At 40.6% G+C, this 23,499-nt stretch overlaps 1 protein-coding gene across 7 annotated transcripts in view; it reads left to right on the top strand.

The window, feature by feature from the left end:
* Positions 1-23,499, top strand: part of caska (calcium/calmodulin-dependent serine protein kinase a) — a 211,220-nt gene that overhangs the window by 33,905 nt on the left and 153,816 nt on the right. For all 7 annotated transcript variants that reach the window (XM_078409215.1, XM_078409214.1, XM_078409211.1 and 4 more), the window contains exons 2-4: positions 3,725-3,837; positions 11,513-11,618; positions 15,443-15,520. In XM_078409215.1, the coding sequence (XP_078265341.1) occupies positions 3,725-3,837; positions 11,513-11,618; positions 15,443-15,520 (297 nt within the window). The remainder of the gene's footprint in view (positions 1-3,724; positions 3,838-11,512; positions 11,619-15,442; positions 15,521-23,499) is intronic.

The raw sequence follows: 23,499 nt of genomic DNA, 5'->3' as shown, positions 1-23,499 counted from the left end.
ACTGTGAGCACTGATGGATTATGCCAACATTGCTGTTGTAAGATCCAGGCTATCAAATTCTAGTTACCTTCCTAGCCAATGTAAAATAAATACATCTGCTGCAGTTGGGATCAATGACTTTTATATGCAATTGAATAGATTATTTTCAATACTTAAAACATTAACAATGGATTTACTTTTGTCAAGAACTATTTGGCAGCACTGCTTGTTGTGTTTTATCATATCATATCATATCATATATATACAGCCGGAAACAGGCCTTTTCGGCCCTCCAAGTCCGTGCCGCCTAGCGATCCCCGTACATTAACACTATCCTACACCCACTAGGGACAATTTTTACATTTACCCAGCCAATTAACCTACATACCTGTACGTCTTTGGAGTGTGGGAGGAAACCGAAGATCTCGGAGAAAACCCACGCAGGTCACGGGGAGAACGTACAAACTCCTTACAGTGCAGCACCCGTAGTCAGGATCGAACCTGAGTCTCCGGCGCTGCATTCGCTGTAAAGCAGCAACTCTACCGCTGCGCTACCGTGCCGCCCTGTGCATGATCCTTTAAGTCATAAGCTTGACAGTCATAAACTGTCAAATGGTAAACAGATTTGGATCTGTCATCCATTAGCACAAGCAACTAACATCCCTGGGAATTGGTCCTATAGCTACAGACATTATCTTTATCTTTAATTTATACAAGGCATTATATTTTACACTAAAAAGTGCACTTTTGTTTTTCATTCTTGCATGAATGTTGGGTATAACCTGAACAGCAGTAATGGATTTATTATATCATAAGCCATTAATTGGAATACACATGCAACAAATCTTATGTGAAGTTACATATGAATAAACAAAGTTTAGAAAGTGTCAGTTATTTTTATTAAGGTATTATTCTATTTTGTAATCCTGTGATTTATGTATTTTTATAAAATAAGTGTGCCTGGCTTTATTTCTGCATTAAATTGTTTTTTTAATGCAAGTCCACTTTTTTATTGAACATTATTTATTAAACTGAAGAATTAAATCATTTTTATAATCATACCATTTCATTTACTTCTCTTGATGTTGTTCCTTAGGCCAACAATGCATTGTCAATTGTACTATTTATTGATTAAAGTACATTGGGGATATCTTGCATGATCTGGAATGCATTTCATGAAAGGGTGAAAAGAAAATATTTGAACAGGAATAACTTGTATTCACTTGGACCATCTCTGACATCTCCCTACCATTTCTAGATCTCACCGTCTCCATCACAGGAGATAGACTATTGACCGACATCTACTACAAACCCACTGACTCCCATAGCTATCCAGACTACACATCTTCCCATCCTGCTTCCTGTGAAGACTATCTCCTCCCAATTCCACCATCTGCGCCCAGGATGAGGTTTTCCACACCAGGGCATTGGAAATGTCCTCATTCTTTATGAAACGGGGGTTCTCCATTTCCATTATAAATGAGGCTCTCACAAGGGTCTCCTTGATATCCCGCAGCTCTGCTCTTGCTCCCCCTCCCCCCCATTCGTAACAAGGACAGAGTCCCCCCTGTCCTTATATTCCACCCCATCAGCCGTAGCTCACAGCATATAATCCTCCATTTTCGCCACTACTGGCCACATCTTCCCATCTCCACCCCTTTCTGCTTTCCGCAGAGATCGTTCCCTCCGCAACTCCCTGGTCAAATCGTCTCTTCCCACCCAAACCACCCCCTCCCCAGGTACTTTCCCCTGCAACCGCAGGAGATGCAACACCTGTCCCTTTACCTCCCCCTCGACTCCACCCAAAGACCCCGACAGTCTTTTCAGGTGAGGCAGAGGTTCACTTGCACCTTCTCCAACCTCATATACTGTATCTGCTGTTCCAGGTGTCAATTCCTGTACATCGGCGAGACCAAGCGCAGACTCGGCAATCATTTCGCTGAATACCTCCGCTCAGTCTGCCTTAACCTACCTGATCTCCCGATTGCTCAGCACTTTAACTCCCCCTCCCATTCCCAATCTGACCTTTCTGTCTTGGGCCTCCTCCATTGTCAGAGTGAGGCCCAGCGCAAATTGGAGGAACAGCACCTCATATTTCGCTTGGGTGGCTTACACCCCAGCGGTATGAACATTGACTTCTCTAACTTCAAACCTTGCATTCCCTCTCTCTCTCTCCATCCTTTCCCCCTTCCTAGTTCTTCCACCTGTCTCACTGCCTCCGACTACATTCTATCTGTCTCGTCCATTCCCCTGACATCAGTCTGAAGAAGGGTCTGACCGAAACGTCACCTATTCCTTCTCTCCAGAGATGCTGTCTGTCCCGCTGAGTTACTCCAGCAGTTTGTGTCATAATTTGTATGCCTATGGATAAAGTGCAGGAAAGTGGAACTAATTCAAAGTGGCTTTTTCAAAGAACTTGGACAAGAATGGGGAGGGAGGGAATAAATAGCTGTATTTTGTGATACAAATTTCTGCCAATTGACTCCTTTATTGTAATGATAAATAGGTTGCTTTTCATTTTTTCATAGTTCAAGTTAGTCCCAATAATAGTCGACCATTTAAAAATTATGATATAATTTCTACAATTCTTTGTCTGTTCAATTAACAAGGCATTTATTTGGACTGTATCTTGCTGGTCCAAAACCAGATAATCTGAAGGAAATTGTCCCTTCTGCTTGGCTATAGATTTTAATGGCTCTTTTAGATGTCCTCTTTTGCTGGAACTGTTGTATTTAAATGAATTAGAAGGAGCTAAAGCTGCTAATTTTAGTATTAGGGTTGGGATGCGCATCTTTACTGATGAACTGCTCCTGCACAACAGGTGCGGCGATTGCCTCGCATATCCTGCAGCCTGGCTTCAATCCTGACCTCCACTGCCTGTTTGAAATTTGCAGGTTTTTCCTGTGACAACGTGGTCTTCCCTGGGTTGCTTTCATTTCCTTTCACATCTTAAAGTCCTGCTATAGATTAATTGCTTATGTAAATTACTCCTTTGTGTTTCAGGATAAACGTGTGCGTTGGGTGGGGCGATGAGGAATTAATTAGAGAGAAAATAGGTTGCAGATAGAAGTGGGGGAATAGGATTACTGAGATGGCTCTGAGAGCCAGCATTGATTCGATGGGTCAAATGGTCACTTACATCGTACTATGATATGTTGATGCCCAATGCCTATAAATTTATTGAGTTTCTCCTAGTGCATGCACTTGATAAAATGCTGGTTATGTAACTATCATCTGTCCTTTGCATATTCTATAGAATTAACATGCTACCTGACAAATGAGCTGGTTAATGCAAAATGATAGAGCTCAGTGGAATGCCAGAGTGACAGTGACAGCTGACAGTGGAATGTCAGAGTTCCTCGTAGTCAACTGAATAAGTAGGAAATTCATCTAATTAATTCATTAATGTTTTGATTTGTTTTTTTAAAATTACAACTTATAGTTGTCTCCAGAAATCTGATCGCTGCAGGTAGATAATTAATATGAGGACATCGCAAATAATATTTTATTGGAAATTGGTTGCAATGTTAAAGTAGTGTAAGAGGAGAATCTGCTTTGTGTACAAATATATTGATGAAAGCAAATTCTTGTAATTTTTAATTTATATTGATCTTCTGTAGGCTTGAATGTACAGTTCACGTATGGTGCTTCTGTCCATTAATTCAGCTTCCTTTTGAGCATTTAGTACCTATAGGCCTTTTTCAAAAAAGTACATGGTTAAATTTTGTATATTTTTGAATTTCAGAGGACCATTCAGTGTTGTGCGGCGATGTATTAACAGAGAAACAGGACAGCAATTTGCCGTGAAGATTGTTGATGTGGCAAAATTCACTTCCAGTCCAGGCCTGAGTACAGAAGGTACGTGACTTTACCTGGTTTCTGCAGTTTCATTTCTCAAAAAAGGCTACTTTAAAATCTCAACTGTTTTTTGCTCTTGTAAAACGTCTCAAATCCTTGGAATATGACTTGAATCCACAGCTTTATGATTCAGAGTCAAGTTGAGTTTATTGTCATATGCACAAGTATGGTGAAGGTGCATTGTAAATCCTATAAGGTTGGTTGGCCTTAAATTATCAGGTTTATCTTTTTTGAACAGGCAAAACATTAGCATCCTTTAGTCCTTAAGCACTGATTCACACCTAATGAAGGGATATCTTAATGTACCCCATCTTTTCTCAGTAACCCATGGTGCTTCATGTGTGGACTCTGGCTTTTTCTAGTACTGCTAACCTCAAGATGGGTTTATTCTATTTTTACAGTATTTGTGATTGTCCCTTTTTTTCTGCTGTGTTAGCAATGTTCCTTTATTTAAGACCAATACAAAATCATTTTAATATTTTAATTATCTCTTTCCTTTGAAAAATACTTTTGGATTATTCTTTATCATTGACCTATATTCAGCATTTTCTCTCTACCTTCTCTTCAGTCATTTTCTGTTCAAATAATTTGTTTTATTGTGGAAAATGAAGACCAATGCATAATATTGTGTGAATTATGTAAGGGTTTATAAATTTGCTTGACATTTTACCATTGTTCTATTTTACCATTGTTCTATTTTGTGAAACTAAATGCAGAAAGAGGTATGACATTCATGCTGTGGCCAACTAATTCAATAAAATGCAAAAAATAAAGTGCTAGAGGAATTCAGTGGGCAGACAGCATCTATGGGGAGAAATGTTCCCAACTCGAAATGTGGTTTGTCCATTTCCCTCCACAGTTGCTGCCTGACCTGCTGAGTTCTTCCAGCAGTTTTTTTTGGCTCAAGATGACAACATTTGCAGTCGCTTGCATCTGGTTTAATAATGTCATCCGTTCAGATTGTCCATTCAGTTCATCCACTGAAGACATAACATCCCCATTGTTTCATAGCATTCAAATAATTGAATCAGGATTAAAATATATATTTTGACAATTTAAGAAAAAATGACTTAATTCCTAACCAGAAGCAATTAGTAAAACACAGATTCAAGCAATTGGGTATACTTGCCACTCTATTAAAACTGCTGGGAATCTGTACTTGCCAAAAATTTCAACAATAATTTATTTAAAAGTATGTAATTTAAAGTGTGCCTTGCATGTTTTATCATGGGAGCCCTGGGTAGGAGATTATCCATTCTAAATTATCCAAACTGAACAGTACTTGCTTTGTTGATCACTTTAAAAGATTAATGTCCATTTTTTCTTTAATTAAATGAAACACCTGTTTCTTTTAGTTTATGTAGATGCAATATTGGAGGCTATTTTGCTGCTCTTGGATGTATTGAGGATTTATGATCGCTGCAAATTATATTTTTGCATAAATATAATAATATCCCATTAGAACAATTTCCCTGAACAGCCACTAATATCAAATTCTGCTTACTTACCATGTATCAGTATTAACTCTACAAGAGACAAACATTTGACTTGTAAACTCTTGACTTGTTGTTTGAGTTCAAATAATCCTTTTTATTCTGAACTGAGAAAAAATTGCATCTTCTAATCTTTTTTTTCTTTACTATGGTAGTCTTTTGTTAATGGGCCATGCTAAAGCGCTTGCAATTAACTCTTTACGTAATAAAAAGTTGCCTCTCAGGTTCCTATTAAATCTTTACCCCTCTTCCCCCCCCCCCCAAAAAAAACCTATATCCACTGGATTTTGATTCCCCTATTCTAGGTCTATGTGTCTGTCATCTATTCCTACCCTATCTATTCCACTCATGATCTTACACACCGTTAAAAGATCATCCTTCATCCTCCTACGCTCCAAGGAATAAAATCCTAGCCTGCTCAACCTCTCCCTATAGATCAGGCCCTTGAATCCTCAAATCGTTTCTGCACTCTTTCCAGCTTAACCACATCTTACCTATAACAGGGTGACCACAACTTAGACATCTCGTTGCAGAAGTAGTTGTTTTTCAAAGCATGTGAAGGAAAATTCCCCAGGTTGATGTAGGAGGGTTATAAAATTGTTGAAGCGTGGTCACAACTACTAAAACTTAACTTTTTTCAAATATGATATTAAAATGTTGCTCTAATTTAAGGATGTTTATATATGTACAGATATTAATAGCTGGAATGCATACGGACCTTATGGTGACAGTAAAATAAGAATTATGTTTTTATTGGTTATCTATGCTTCTACTGGGATACATAATTTCCAATTAAACTGTGAAGCATTTCATTTCCAATGTATTTCCTATGTTAAGAGCTTAAATTCTAATATTCAAAACTTAATTTTATTACCTGAGTTAAGAGAATGGATGAAGCTGCAGGAGACCTCATTAAGGTTTAAATAACATTTAACTGGAAAATCCTTTTTAAATATATGCATAATTATTGTTACCTCCAGTCCTTGAAAATAATAAAGTAAATGGAGGATATGACATTGCTTGCCAATTACAATCTTATTCATGGATTATTCTTGATTAAAATTGGGGAGGATCAGTAGAGATGAGTTTAAACTGCAAAGGAGTGGGAATTGACAGATTGTTCAGCAATTCGTTTCATAGGGATTTATAATCCTGTGATGGGTGATGGCTCTCTTTGCTTTCAAGAGAGCTTGGTAGGATGCAGCATATGTCAGTATCCTATCCTCAGTCTGAAGAAGGGTCTTGACCCAAACGTCACCCTTTCCTTTTACCCAGAGATGCTGCCTGTCCTGCTGAGTCACTCCAGCATTTTATGTCTATCTTTGGTGTAAACTAGCATCTGCAGTTCCTTCCTACACATTCAATCATGTACTATGTCTTTATAGCTAATACTTGGTCCACATGATTTTATGGATTCGCATTGGTCACCTTCTCGGAGAGGAATTTTCCAGTATTATATTCCATGATTCCAAGTTTTCCGGCTTGGCTTTTCAAGACCGTACAAAGCGGAAAGGAATGAGGGAAGTTCAACATGTTTGAGGTGTCATGTGTACAATTAAGAAACCTGCACAGTCATAGGGAGATTGTGCAAACTCACTGCACCAAAGGCCAGAATTGAATTGTGGTAGCTGGTGCCGTGGGACAAAAGCTCAACTAACTGTACCACAGTGCTGCCCTGGTCTGTTTGTAATTTACATTGTATTAAATGTGTTTTTGTATTCACTGTTAAATGAATAACTCAATTTATCCACCACTGATCACTTACTGGTTTTTAAAAAATGCAGCCACTAATGCATTTCTATAAGAAAAAGTATACTAGCCCTTTACTGCCATAGATAGATCTGTGCTCGTCCACTTTCCCATCATATCCCCATATATCATGTTGTCTTTGTCGCCAAAAAGTTATGTCTCACTAAGTGAAAACAATGACTTGACATCTACTCAGTCAGTCCTTTTCAACTGCTAACGTCCTAGTGAGATCATCTGTCATCTAAACAGTGTGCGGGACAAGCTTCCTCAAGTGCTCTTCAAAGAATGATCCTTATCCCAGGGAAAAATAATTGTCAATCTCATAGTGCTATAGAATTATACAGCTTAGAAGCAGGCTCTTTCGCCCACTGAATCTATGCCAAGCGTTAAACATCCACTTACACTAATCCTACATTAATTCCATTTTTTTAGGAAGTGTAGGAAGGAACTGTAGTTGTTAGTTTAAACCGAAGATAGACACAGAAAGCTGGAGTAACTCAACGGGTCAGGCAGCATCTCTGGGGAAAAGGAATAGTGACATTTCGGTTCGAGATCCTGCTTCAGACTGAACTTCAGGGCAAAGGGAAACAAAAGAAATAGACGGTGATATAGAGAGATATAGAACAAATTAATGAAAGATATGCAAAAATATGATCAAGGAAATAGTCCATTATTAGCTGTGGGCTAGGTGAAAACGAGATATACAGACAATAAAACTCACCAGGACAACAGTGAAAGTAGTACAACGACTAGGGTGTTGCCCCTAAAATCAGAGAAGGTAATTATGAGATTTAATAGTGTTATTCAAAGTCATTGAGCAATTGTTGTAGATGACTAGCTGGGCGTGGACCGTTGGGCCCAAACCTCTCCTGCAGGCCCGGCAGCTCTCCGTGCAAACCTCTCCTGTGGGCCCGGCAACCCACGTTGGGTCCAAAGCTCTCCTGCGGGCCCGGCAACCCACGTTGGGTCCAAACATCTCCTGCGAGCCCGGCAACCCACGTTGGGTCCAAATCTCTCCTGCAGGCCCAGCAACCCCTGTTGGGTTCAAACCTCTCCTGCGGGCCCGGTAACCCTCTCCCAACTAACGACCCGTGGACCCGTTGTCAGCCGGGAAGTCTCCCCCGGGGCCAGGGGTGGGCGAAGGGGGGGCGGGGAAAGGAAAGAGGGAGCCACTCACTCCGGACCCGGGTGGCCATTGCAGCAGCCAGCAGAAGGAAAGGTTCCGCCTCCCCCCTCCGAGCGGCAACCCTCCCCCAACTGCACATGCTCGGATCCGGCGGCCATCTTACCGCTGTGACGCAAGATGCCATTTGCACCATCGCAAAGTTCAAATATCGTAAATCGAAGCATCGTATGTCGGGGAGCATCTGTATTAGGGGCCCCAACTGTGCAGGCGCGGACGCATTGGGTTCCCATTGTGACGTTGAACACGGCTGACGGGCAGGGCAAATGGAAAAGGGATTTATTAAAGTTTAAAAAGTGAATAACTTTTAAAATATAACAACAATTTGAACCGCAGGCCAATGGTGAGTAAATTGGGCCTTCTCCTTCCCCCCCCCCCCCCACTCCACTCTCTCCACTACTCCCCCCACTCCATCCCCATCTCCCCCACTCCATCCCCCTCCCCCCCCACTCCATCCCCCTCCCCCCCCACTCCATCCCCCTCCCCCCCCACTCCATCCCCCTCCCCCCCCACTCCATCCCCCTCCCCCCCCACTCCATCCCCCTCCCCCCCACTCCATCCCCACTACATCCCCCTCCCCCCCACTCCATCCCCCTCCCCCCCACTCCATCCCCCTCCCCCCACTCCATCCCCCTCCCCCCCACTCCATCCCCCTCCCCCCCACTCCATCCCCCTCCTCCCCCCACTCCATCCCCCTCCCCCCACTCCATCCCCCTCCCCCCACTCCATCCCCCTCCCCCCACTCCACCCCCCTCCCCCCCACTCCATCCCCCTCCCCCCCCACTCCATCCCCCTCCCCCCCCACTCCATCCCCCTTCCCCCCCACTCCATCCCCCTTCACCCCCCCACTCCATCCCCCTTCCCCCCCCCCACTCCATCCCCCTTCCCCCCCCCCACTCCATCCCCCTTCCCCCCCCCCACTCCATCCCCCTTTCCCCCCCCACTCCATCCCCCTTCTCCCCCCCCCCACTCCATCCCCCTCCCCCCCATTCCATCTCCCTCCCTCCTCCCCCCCCTCCCTAGGAGATAAATTTAGACTTTAAAACGTGAATAACTTAAAAAAGATAACACCGATTTAAATGAAACTTCCATTAGCACCAAAGGGACGGCGGTGAGTAAGGTGGGCCTAAAATTGACGCGCTATCGTGTACCGTTTTGGCTGTAGTTCAGGAACAAACAAACAAGAGTTTTAGTATATAAATCTAATATGAAGCTGTTTCAAATCTCATCAGTGATTTTCAAAAATTTAGATAATGAAGCCAAGATGTTGAGTTTGCCTTCCTTTAATGAAACAAATTGTTATAATCTGGAATGCATTGCCTGAGGGTGACAGAAGCACATTTGTTAACGATCAAAGGATAATGGGATGAATAGTTAGGGGAAAAAAGTTAGCAGTATTGTCACTATTGTAGAAAAGAGCCAACTGAGACTACCTGATTAATTCTTTCAAGTGCTGAGCTAGACACGGAGCAAATGGCAGCCTCTTCTGCTATATAAAATTATAGAATATTTGACAGGAGGAGGCTATTCAACCCAGTTAATCTCTGGCAGTCAAAAGGAGTTCAGCTTAATTTAGAGATATAGTGTGGAAACCGGCCCTTCGGCCCACCGAGTACATGCCAACCAGTGATCATCCCATTCACTAGTTCTATCCTACACACTAGGGACAGTTTGCAGAAGTCAGTTAACCTACAAACCTGCACCCCTTTGGAGTGTGGGAGGAAACCAGAAAATCTGGAGAAAACCCACACGGTCACAGAGAGAGTGTCCAAACTCCTTACAGACAACACCCATAGTCAGGATCAAACCCGAGTCTCTGTGCAGCAACTCTACCACTGTGCCACCCTGTACTTAACCAATATTATCTGGCCTTCCAGTATTACATCCATATATCGTCAGGTCACTGCTCAAGTACGCATCAAGTACATTTTAAATATAGCAAGGATTCTACCGCTAATTTAGTCCACAAAGAATATACATTGGGTAAATGTTATTAACAGCTATCCAGCATTGTAGACTTAGTAATATATTTTGCAAGCATACGTAAGGGGGAAAAAAGCTCCATCTTGAAAAGTAACATTTTGAGCATAAAAGACATAAGGGTCATTATAAACTCAGATAAGATTAAAAACCTTAATTGAACAGCATTCTACGTTTCTGCAATTTTGAGCAGGCTATACTACAGAAAAGCTGAAATCTGAAAGATGCAGTGTGAATGTCATGAACTGGATTTGTTTTTGACGATATTCGCTTTCAGCCACTTTGGTATGTCGACCAGGTGTAATTAACACCAGTTGTCTTAGAAGTACTCCAAATTACAATGGCAGTCACAAACTTGGCGACAAATTCCAGCTGGTGAACCTGTCATTTCTGCAGCAAGTCTCTGCATATAGTTAATAGCAGAACATCAACTTGCATTGACTTCCCCAGCAGTTATCTTGGATATTGTGCTCATGGATCCTTTGCCAGGTTAGATTAGACTAGTGCCTAAAGAGGTCATCTTTCTGGTCCTCCTGCAAATAGGTCTGTGCCAAACATGAGTTTTTTATACGGGTGAAAATCATGAAGGAATTTTGACCTTTGGGCAGTCCAGGCTTGTACTTTGGAGAGGCCACACTAATCTCACAATGAAATATTGACACAATATTGAAGGCATTCAACATGGAGTTGACCGCCAACTACGATTGTTATTCTGCAGGAATATTGCCAAATCAATGGCAGATGGAGCTCATCCAATTCTGGATCATGATGAGCTTCCTATCCACAGTTTTTTTTTAGACTTCAATTGGTTCAAGCTGATTTTGTGTAATTGGTTAATAGGGTGTGTTGTTGCAGATGTTAGTGAATGCACATAGCTTTGCTAGAATTATAAAATTTAAAGTTATGCCCTAAATAAAGATTCATCATCAACCCTCTTTCTTTCCTACTTGAGATAGGCAGCCAGTTTCTGATATAACGTTCTGGTGCATAGTGATTTTCTTTGTTCTTGAGTCTGTGTCTCTTTGAAGTGATTTGGGTTGTTTGATCAGTTCTAAATGAAAGCTGTTCATGAGGCACTTGAATTATATATGTGCACTTCCTGTGTTGCTTATGGGAGCACTTAGAATTTATAGATTTACTTTATTTGTGACAGCCTGAACACTGCAATTTCTAAATATTCCAAAACAACATGTCCCATTATTTAGATATGATGATGCAACTCAACTATGAAATGATAAATTAATAATTAGTGATATTTTCCTTTTCTCAGATTTAAAGAGGGAAGCAAGTATCTGCCACATGCTGAAACATCCACACATTGTGGAACTATTGGAAACATACAGCTCAGATGGAATGCTCTATATGGTCTTTGAATTGTAAGTAGTTTGTTTTACATTTTAGTTTTTGTATGTTGTAAAGACATTTGTGTGCTGGACTCAGGATGGGTCATCTGAGCTACAATATCCAGTAATTTATAGCTGCTAACACTCCACTGCTGACCCACCAATGAAAACTGGTATGCGTTTTCCCAACTTCCTCTTTAACTAACATTAACCAACTTCATTACGGGGGATGTAAATTCTATTGCATGATAGCAATTGACACCAGTCACCATGCTCTTGGGCACTAGTATGATAGATGCTCTTTTGAAGTAGGTGGGAATATAGGACCTCAGAAGCAAGAGGTGAAGATTTCCTTGAATACTCCAACCATTTTGGTGTACACAGATCTTTAGTACGGCCAGATACACCTTCTGAGGAGGATGCTTGTGTGCATTCTCCATCCTGAAGAGTGCTCTGTGTCAGTCTCAGAGACTAAGATCACAGGGTTGTCAGGCTGTGGGAGCTTGTGTAGGTGTGTCATTGTTTTTTTCAAGGAGTGCATAAAAGGCTTCGTGAATCCAAACGTGATGCATTGTTGCCACTTACTGAACGCTGTTTTGCATTGTAGGAAATGAATGCGTGCAAGCTCTGTCACATCATTGCGTGCCTATCTGTGACTCCAGGTGAGTCCAAGGCAGTTTATTCACACTCGCAATGGCCTTCAGGCGGTTGTCTTTGGACTTGTGTAACTCTGGCTCGCCGGTTGTAAATGCCCCAGATCCATCCCTCGGCAGATAATAAGTCTCCTGGTTCATCTTGGGTTTCTGGTTGTGAAAGACTCGGAAGGGGTTTTGAAGGCACATTTCTTTATGAAGATGGTGGTGACTGTGGCATATTCATTCGGATTTTCTGACAAATGTTTGAACATGGACCTGTCCACCTATTTATAACTGCTCATCTGTCTCTACAATCATCTCTTCATGGTCCTTTTTGCCGATGTTGCACTCTACAGCCTCTGTACACAGAAAGATGAAACAGAGCCAGATGGTCAGATTTTCCAAAGTGCGGGACGGAGGTGGAGTGGTGGGCATTCCTGATGGTCATATGGCAGTGGACAAAGCTGTTGGGTCCTCTGGTGTTGAGGGGTGATTTGTTGATGGTATTTCAAAAAATTAATCTTCAAGCTAGTCAGATTGGTCCCCAGCAAAGATGAAGAAGGTTCTGGAGTGTGCCATTTTGTGTTTATTAAGCGCAGCGATCAATTCGTCGAACAAGCTTAACATTTGCCTGAGATGAGTAGACTACAGTCAGGATGATAGCAGAGAACTCTCTCGGTAGGTAGAATGGTCGACATTTAACCACCAGACATTCCTGGGTATGGGAATAGGGATGGGATAAGACTGCCACATCTGAGTACCATGATGAGCTCATCATGAAGCAGACACCTTAACCTCTTTGTTTTCTTAATGTAGCCAAATAATCCATGCAGTGGATGACAAAACCTTTTGGGTTGGTGCAATATGTCTATAAGTTGGGGTGAGCCATGACTCTGAAACAGTGCAGAGCAGCCCCTCATGCCACTCTGGCACAGGAGTTTTGTTCTTAGGTTTTTCACCTTTGTTCTGCAGTGAGCTTCACTGTTGCTTTCAGATGCCATGCTTGTACTTCTGGGGGCCGGAGAGCGGTGGTCAGGTCACTGATACCATCGGGCGATTGTAAGTTCACCAATGCATTTAAATGGAATAAAAGCCAAATCACTACTGCAGTAGTTCTTTTTGTTATGTATTATTGTTGGAGCAGAGGGGAAATAGCTAGTAGGAAAAGGTGAGGGCAAGATTTGGCAAATGATAATCTACTGGAATTTTTTGAGGATGTAACTAGGAAAATTGACAAGGGAGAGTCAGTGGATGTGGTGTACCTCGACTTTCAGAAAGCCTTCGACAAGGTCCCACATAGGAGATTAGTGGGCAAAATTAGGGCACATGGTATTGGGGGTAGGGTACTGACATGGATAGAAAATTGGTTGACAGACAGAAAGCAAAGAGTGGGGATAAATGGGTCCCTTTCGGAATGGCAGGCAGTGACCAGTGGGGTACCGCAAGGTTCGGTGCTGGGACCCCAGCTATTTACGATATACATTAATGACTTAGACGAAGGGATTAAAAGTACCATTAGCAAATTTGCAGATGATACTAAGTTGGGGGGTAGTGTGAATTGTGAGGAAGATGCAATAACGCTGCAGGGTGACTTGGACAGGTTGTGTGAGTGGGCGGATACATGGCAGATGCAGTTTAATGTAGGTAAGTGTGAGGTTATTCACTTTGGAAGTAAGAATAGAAAGGCAGATTATTATCTGAATGGTGTCAAGTTAGGAGGAGGGGGAGTTCAACGAGATCTGGGTGTCCTAGTGCATCAGTCAATGAAAGGAAGCATGCAGGTTCAGCAGGCAGTGAAGAAAGCCAATGGAATGTTGGCCTTCGTAACAAGAGGAGTTGAGTATAGGAGCAAAGAGGTCCTTCTACAGTTGTACCGGGCCCTGGTGAGACCGCACCTGGAGTACTGTGTGCAGTTTTGGTCTCCAAATTTGAGGAAGGATATTCTTGCTATGGAGGGCGTGCAGCGTAGGTTCACTAGGTTAATTCCCGGAATGGCGGGACTGTCGTATGTTGAAAGGCTGGAGCGATTGGGCTTGTATACACTGGAATTTAGAAGGATGAGGGGGGATCTTATTGAAACATATAAGATAATTAGGGGATTGGACACATTAGGGGCAGATAACATGTTCCCAATGTTGGGGGAGTCCAGAACAAGGGGCCACAGTTTGAGAATAAGGGGTAGGCCATTTAGAACGGAGATGAGGAAGAACTTTTTCAGTCAGAGGGTGGTGAAGGTGTGGAATTCTCTGCCTCAGAAGGCAGTGGAGGCCAGTTCGTTGGATGCTTTCAAGAGAGAGCTGGATAGAGCTCTTAAGGATAGCGGAGTGAGGGGGTATGGGGAGAAGGCAGGAACGGGGTACTGATTGAGAGTGATCAGCCATGATCGCATTGAATGGCGGTGCTGGCTCGAAGGGCTGAATGGCCTACTCCTGCACCTATTGTAAAAAAAATAAAAAATAAAAAATAAGTGGATTCATGTGTGGAGATGTTAATTGGGGGTGAATCAGGTAAGTGTGGAGGTAGTAACAAAGCAAGAGATGATAAGTGAAGAAGACAAAATCGTGAAATTTGATAAGAAAGGAATGAGGGAAGTGTAGTGTAGAACAGGGATGGTGGGTAGAAGTGAATAGGGTTGTGGGGAGAAATTTGTTGCAGAGAAATGGGGGGGATCAGAGGGGGGGGGGCGGGTAACATGCATGTGAAGGGGGGGGGGGAGAAGAACTCGGTGACAGGTGGAAAAATTGAAAGAAAAGTGTGTGCAGCGGGGGTAAAAGAGGCATTGCTATGCTACCTTTAATTCTGCACAAAGGTTTCCCATTTGGGGAGCAAAGTGCTAATTTACTGTGAACAATGTTTTTTTAAAGAAATAAATTATAGGCTTTACAAACTAATGTTTTCTGGAGCACGCCCAAAATTGTCAAAACTCGCAGACCATTATCTTGCAATGGTTATTAAGTATTGCTTCTTTTAGTGTTTTAAAAATGTTTTTGACAAATGAAGCAGCAGAAGTAGCTGAACATAACATTTTGAAATGTACCATGTGCTACGTTAGTTGATGGACAGCAGTGCAATGCAGAATAATTGCACACAATCAGACAAAATATTATTCCTCTCAATCTACATTGTGGTGTGACAAACTGAAGCTAGCTTTCAGCATGTGCAAATAATTAAGATTTGTTAGTTTCAAACATCCTATTAAATTTGTGTTTTGTTTCATTTTAGTATGGATGGCGCAGACCTCTGCTTTGAAATTGTGAAAAGAGCAGATGCAGGTTTTGTTTACAGTGAAGCTGTTGCCAGGTATGTACCTTACAATTAAAAATACCTCATTGTTAACTCGTATTGTATGGGCAGACACTAGTTTTGAATTAATTCATTGTCACTAAAATATATTGCTGCAGTAATGTGCTGTGAGAGATTCCAGGTTGCATTTCTTATTTAGAAAATAGTTTTTTTTTCGCTGTCATTGCAAATACCAAAATTGTTCATGTGAATTCAAATAATATAGTTCAGGATTTGTTGCACATTGTGCAAGATGAATTCTTCGCAAATTAATATATCAATCCCAGGAGGAATCCCTTTGAGTGAAACAAGGATGTGAGATGCCACAGAAGCAGTTCGAAAAATTGATTAAAAATGAGAGGATATCCGTGATTGAGATTTAACAAAACTCTTATTAATTACTTAAGAATAAGCTTCATAATCATCTATAAACTTGAATTCTTTTGCAGCTTTTGACTTAACATATTTGCTGGTGATGCTGTTGATCCTAAAACAGTTGCAAAATATTTATGGTACAAACAAATCATGAGTCATTGACTGCTGCCTAAGACTCGGATTTAGAAACGTAAGCTGCAAGTACTTATTGGATAAAATAGCAAATACATGGTTGATCAAATAGTTGGAATGTTTTTAAAAGGAGATGTAACAGTAGATGCTGATTTTAAAAAGAAAAGAGACAAAGTGCTGGAGTCATGGGTCAGGCAGAATCTCTGGAGAACATGGATAGGTGACGTTTCGGGTTGGGACCCTTCCTAGACAGTTGGAATGCGTTACTGTCTTTTTGTTGTGACAGTAATTTTATAAGTGTCTGAACTTCATGAACTTGAAGCAAAACTCTCAACTGGTCTGGAATTTGAAATATTTCAGGTTTCTTTGGAATAAAGCCTTCCCACTTCATGACATCTGTCATTGAAAGACAGTTTTTGGTTTGAACAAAATATGGTGCAAGATCCAGAATTTTGTAAAAGGAAGCTAAGACCAGCACAGCAAGGTGTTTGAAAATCCTCGACAGGATTATGGGTTCAGCCAAAACTGAAGTATACTGCCTTTTGTACAAAAGATGTAAATATATTGAAGAGAATGCCATAGCAGAATATTTCAGGAATGAGGGACTTTAACTTTGTGAATAGATTAGAGGTAGGAAAGAAATTTGATCCAGGTGTGTCTAATGATGAAGAGCACAGATGGAGTAAAAACTGTTCCATTGATGGAAGGGTTAAGAACTAGGGGGCATAAAATGGAGGTGATTGCAATGAGAACCTTAGGTGACACTAGGAATTTTCTTTTTCAAAAGGGAGTGGTTAATGTCTGGAAGGCACTCCCATGAGAATTGGTAAAGGCAGATAACATTGCTTTGCACAACAAGGAGCTTCACTGGTATCTGAAGTGAAGAAAATCGCAGTAGCTGGATATGGGTTTGAAAGAGTAAATCAGCTCCTTCCGTATTGTGACCATTTTGTGTGATTTTTTTTTTGGTTGTTATACTAAACTTCTACATTGCAACTCCTTATTTTAAAGTCACAAGTTCTGATTTTGGTTGTGGCTTCATAAGTGTCGGCTTGCCTGCTTAAGTGAAATTTTAAATCAAATATAAAATTTCTGAAGATGTTAAATCTTAAGATCTCTGACTTTTGAAATAGTGACAGCATGATTCAAATTTATGTAATTATTTCTACATTTGTATCTATTCCGAAGAGCAAGCCAAGAGCCTGACTGCTGTACATAATTCTTGTATTTGTACCTAGTGATCAAGTATAATCACTTGGAAAATCTCCTTAAACCATTCTCCCCGCATCATTATTGTTACTAAATATGTCAGTACTTCTTACTTGGTCCACTGAATGAGTTGTCCACTCTATGAATTTTGTTTTCACCAATAAATTGGCAAAGCACTTCAAAACTCCCAATGATTATATTCCCATGAATCAACCTGATAACTTCCCATTTTATCTGCTCTTTTGAAAGCAAACGCATTAGTATATATATTTTTTTAATGGTGGTTTGGCTCAGTGATACCACTTCTACTCTCACACTCATCCATGTGTGGAACCTTGAGGGGACTCGTGCATTATGGAGATTCCAGCCTTTTGAATGAAATTATAGTTGGAATCTCTGCAATAGTAGGAATAACACTGGGTACCAGCATTGGCTGCCTCACCAAAAGTCTGTCTGTCCTTTTTGCTGTTTTTTTATATTTTAACTATGTTAAAGTATGTTTTAGTGTTTCTTGATTTGTTTTATGTGGGGGGGGGGGGGGAATTGGGGGAAACCTTTTCAATCTCTTACCTCGACGGAGATGCGATATTTCTCTATCAGATCTCCATCCCCTCTGCGGCCTAACATCGTGGCGTGGTGCGGCCTTTCCTGGAGACCGGCCCGGCACTTCAACCCGCGGGCGCTGCGCAGACTTTAACTTCGTGGAGCAGTGATCCTTTGCCGAGGATTGCAGAGAGCTCCAAACACGGGGCCTGTGGATTTTAACACCGTGAAGCCCGTGGTCTCTGGTAAGAAGAGGCCGATTCGGGAGCTCCATGCTGCGGAGAGTTTCAGTCGTCTTGACGCCGGAGTTTCGATCAACCCGGCGTGAGGGCTTGGACATCGGATCGTCAGCAGCGGCGACTGCAGATGGTTCAACAGCCCCAGCCGCGGGTGAACAAAGAGGAAGATGATTGAACTTTATCACCTTCCATCACAGTGAGGAATGTGGATTCTGCTGTGGTGGATGTTTGTTAAATTTTATTTTATGTGGCTGTGTGTCTTGTTGCTTTTTACTTAGTATGGCTGTATGGTAACTCAAATTTCACTGTACCTTAATTGGTACATGTGACAATTAAATTGAATCTTGCCTCTGCTTCTGTCCTGCTAGATGTAAAACATTATATTGCACTGAATTCTGCTCTATGTTTTAAATCGTCTGTAAAATTGAATTGAAGTTAACCGAAAAACCAGCTCTTCAAATGGAAAGTACTGGAAATACACAGTAGGTCAGGCCACATCTGTTGGAAGAGAAACACAGCTAATGTTTTGGGGGTCAACGACCCTTTGTCAAATTTGTTTAAATTATGTCATTTCATTTATTGGATCACTCAACAATCAAGCAAAAATTGTATCGTAGACCATTTTTGTGGTGCTATGCTTAACATTAGCAAAACATTAAATATGTCATTATCTGACTTGCTGTGGTGAACCTTGTTATTCCAAATTAGCTACAGAATAAAAGCAATTTTTATTACGTGCAAGTAATTTCAATGGAAAAAAATCTATCTCTTCTGTCTTGATTTCAATCTTCTCATGAAAACTTTGACAAATGGGATATAAATATTCTTCACTTCCGCATAGAGTAGCTAAGTATTAGTTATAGAGTGATACAGTGTGGAAACAGGCCATTCGGCCCAACTTGCCCACACCGGCCAACATGTCCCAGCTACACTAGTCCCACCTGCCTGCACTTGGTCCATATGCCCCCAAACCTATCCTATCCATGTACCTGTCTAACTGTTTCTTAAATGTTGGGGTAATCCCAGCCTCAACTATCTCCTGTTGGTCCATACACCCCCCACTCTTTGTGTGAAAAAGTTACCCCTCAGATTCCTATTAAATCTTTTCCCCTTCACCTTGAACCTATGTCCTCTGGTCCTCGACAAATTCTCCAAACATTATGCAAGTCTAGACACCACATCTATAATCAGAAACATTTCCCTTTACCCCTCCAACTCTTTCAGTTCATGTTGCATCATTTTTTCTTCATAACATGTGTTGCTTGTTTCCTACAATTTCTTTCCTTAAATCTTTCTTATTGAATATTAATATAAAATGCATTCCCTAAATTCTTCAAAAATTATGGTTGACTTATCTTTTCCATGCCCTAATTAAGTCTCGTTATCTTAATACATCCTATCTTAAAGATCCAAATGACCCTAAATATAAAGCATAGCTAGGCTATTGACAAAAAGTAGCAACTTTCTGAACTAGAGCAAAAGAGGATTGTTCTGATGGTGTGCGTGTTTCTACTGGAAAATTGGTCAAATGAAGAATAACATCCATGTTTCATTTTATAGTCCACTTCTGGTTATTATGTCATTTCAGCTGCATTAGACAGTCTTCCCCACGCCACCACATAAATTCAATCAAATACTTGGTACAAAGCAAACCACTCGAGGAACTCAGTGGGTTGGCTAGCATCTGTGGGGACGGGGAAGGAATTGTTGATATTTCGGGCTGCGACACTTCATCGGACAAGTACTTCCAATAAAATTTTCCTCCAGATTCCAGCATCTGCAGTCTCTTGTGACTTTTACTTCATCAGTATCTTAGCCTGACTAACCTGACTTCATCTGCTGGCAAAGCTTTCTTGTCACTATTATGTAAACAGAAAGCTTTTTGATTTTTCTTTATACTACAGTAACTTACTCTTTTTCTTCCTTGGGCACAGTAAACTTTATACTTTGGCTTTTATAATGTGCCCTGTGAATGCTAATTATCTTTTGTTTTCAAATTTGACAGAACCTTTTGTTCTCCATTGTTCTTCCTGCAAACACTATTTCCATCCTTATCACCCTAGTGCTTTTGCTTCTACTTTCTCACGGTCTCTTTAGCACTCCTGCCACAACCACTCATGCTCCTGACTCCACGTGTTACCTCTAGCTCCTTTGCATTGGTGAATCGAGAATTTGACATCCTCCTTAAACTATCCTTTTCTTCAGACATTGCTTCCTACCAGATGGAAAACTACTACAATACAACGTTTAATTACCAATATACTTTTAACTTTCACTAAAATAATGTTTTTCATGTCAAATATCCTGATTTCTAACTCAACAGTCTCTTGTTAATGTTCTGAATGTGGCAAGTGGCAGATTTATTCTTATTACTTAGTTGCCTTCAGTAGCAGAGAATGTGTACAAATTTAGTCAGATGGCAGCCTATTTTAAATTTCTAAAGATTTATCTTTAAGCTACCCATATCAACTTAGAACTAATAATGTCTGAGAAGAGTAGTTGTTTCACACAGGGTTGGGCTTATCATTGTCCCTATATTCAGAATTAAATACAAATTTCCAAGATGTATTTTAAGGCCATCTTCACAAATGTTAATTGAGAAGTTCCTTATTGGCCCCTGACACAAACAAGCAGCAAATATAAGATCTTTGATAATGATCATTCACCAATAACAGATTGCAGTCATGATTTCCTTATAATTAACTCCAATAAGTGCTTGACTCTAGATCCATTTCCTATTGTTCTCTTCGGCTAAGGGAACACCATGTCATTATTTCACTTGTATAATTTATTTTATTATAATTGATATTTCAGGATATTTACATGATTTTGGACACACCATGCCATAAATCTTTGAATACTTTACTTGCAATTTCGCTTTTTTAATTTGTTGGCTAGTGTTGCTCATTAAACTTTCTTCCATTTAGCATATTTCTTAATTGTCATTAAAAAAAAATCTTACACAGTTGTGAAGAGTAAGCCAAAATTTGTCCTGTCCATGGATTTCTCATAGATGAATCCAAAAAGCCAAATAGATACTCCAATTTCAATTGTCCAAGATAAAACAAAGACTTAAAATGGAACACAAAACTATCTTTCTGAAAATATACTTAACAATTGAATTCATTTGGAAAATGCTCTTAAAATTATCCTATATTATTTTGTAAATATCGATGTGCACACCTTCCCTTTGGAAATATAGCAGTACTTTGCAGAAAGTTTTGACAACCTACATTTGGGGAAAGGATAGGTCAGCAGAGACAGTTTGAATGTTCGTATTTCCTGAACCGTTTATTTCCTTGAAGTTTTTTTTTATAACATATAACATATATAACAACTACAGCATGGAAACAGGCCTGTCCGGCCCTACCAGTCCACGCCGACCATTCTCCCTGACCTAGACCTAAAGCATTAGTTTCATTCTATAATTCTAAATATAAAACATAAAGAGGAAAAGATGTTAAATATTTAATTACTGGTAAACCAACTTTTTTTGCCAAAATTGATATAACTTTCCACATTTTCATTTTGAGGATTTTTCCATAAGAATGTGGCCAGACCAGCACCGTATCCATTTAGCTAGATATCATGTTTGGCATAAACATTGTGGGCCGAAGGGCCTGTTCTGTGCTGTCATGTCCTATGTTAAAGTCTTAACATCCTTGCCTATGTATCTTAGCCCTCTTGAAATGAATGCTAACATTGCATTTGCTTCCCTTACTCCTGACTCAACCTGCGAATTAACCTTTGGGAATCCTCCACCAGAAATCCTAACTCCCTTTGCACCACTGATTTCTGAATCTTCTCCCCATTTAGAAAACAGTCTATGCCTTTATTCCTTCCACCAAAATACATGATTGTACACTTTGCTATGCTGAATTCTATTTGCCACTTTTTTGCCTACTCTCCCAAGTACACCTGCAGACTCCCTGCTTCCTCAACATTACCTACCCCTCCACCTGTCTTTGTATCATTTGCAAATTTGGTCACAAAGCCATCAATGCCATCATGCAGATCATTAACAAAATGTGAAAAGTAACAGACCCAACACCAATCCCTGTGGAACACTACTAGTCACCAGCAGCGAACCAGTAAAAGCACCCTTTATTTTCCCACTTTGCGTTCTGCCAGTCAGCTTATCCTAAACATGCTACTATCTTGCCTTTACCACGGGTTGCTATCTGGTTTAGCAGCCTCCTGCGCAGCACCTTATCAAAGGCTTCTGAAAATCCAAGTAAACAACAGCTCCTGACTCTCCTTTTATATGCTTGTTACTTCCTCAAAGAATTCTAACAAATTTGTCAGGCAAGATTTCCCCTTAACAAAACCATGCTGACTTCAGCCTATTTTATCATGTGTCTCCAAGTAGCAAAACCTCACCCTTAATAATGAACTTTAAAATCTTACCAACAACTGAAGTCAGGCTAACCAGCATATAATTTTCATTCTTTTGTCTCACTCCCTTGGGAGTGGAATTACATTTGTGATTTTCCAGTCCTCACGAACCATTCATGACTCTAGTGATTCTTGAAAGATCACTACTAATGCCGCCACAATCTCCACAGCTACCTCTTTCAGAACCCTGGAGTGTAGCCCATCTGGTCCAGGTGACGTATTCCCCTTCAGACATTTCAGCTTCCCAAGTGCTTTTTCCTTAGTAATGGCAACTGCACTCACTTCTGCCCGTTGACTCTTGAATTTCTGGCATGTTGCTGGGGTCTTCCACTGTGAAGACTGATGCAAGACACTTTTTCGGTCAAATCTGTAATATTGCAAAGCTCCAGTCACGGTTGAATATATTTATTTGTTCGACCTTTCTAAAACCAGATTTACTGTGTCTTCAAAAAAATCTGTTGTCCAATGCTGAAAAAGATTCTCATAGTTGGTGAGGAAAGAAGAAACCTGGGTTCTGTAGCATGAAAGTTATGAATTGATACTTTCTGTTGTGTAAAACAAAATCCTTGAAAAACTAAATGGTATTGTCATTAGTTGCTCAAGATATTGCTAAATAAATTTGTCAGTTAAAAAAGTCAAATGCAATATTCTGAAGGGGACAGAATCAGTAACAGTACAGATCGTAAAATGTCCACTTTCTTAGTATACTGTAAAATATTACCAGCTTTGTGTATAAAGATTTAAAATGTAATTCCTTAGTGAATGCCATTGTAATGGGAATGCTGGAAAAAAAGTATTTTTGATAACAAGATGTTCCCAAACTACTCAAAATTAAACATTTGTATAGTAATGTTTGACTATGCTAACTATTGCATCTCATGTTAGCTTGATCTCCTGTATTGTTGGATTTTTATTTATCTGAACACATAACTTGACCTCTCTAAGATAAAACCAAGATTTAAAATTGGTGGATAAACTTATTTGTAAGTTTAGATCTGAGAATTGAAAGTAATCGGGTTACCTTTGCACTGGTCATTGAATGGAATGGCACGGTAACTAGGGCAGTACACATCAATTCCAATCTAGACTCGTGTTCCTATCTGT

Source organism: Rhinoraja longicauda, chromosome 12 (genome assembly GCF_053455715.1).
Source record: "Rhinoraja longicauda isolate Sanriku21f chromosome 12, sRhiLon1.1, whole genome shotgun sequence".
Lineage (NCBI taxonomy): Eukaryota > Metazoa > Chordata > Chondrichthyes > Rajiformes > Arhynchobatidae > Rhinoraja > Rhinoraja longicauda.
Note: the sequence above shows the minus strand (reverse complement) of the source record. Positions and strands in the feature narration are given on the sequence as shown.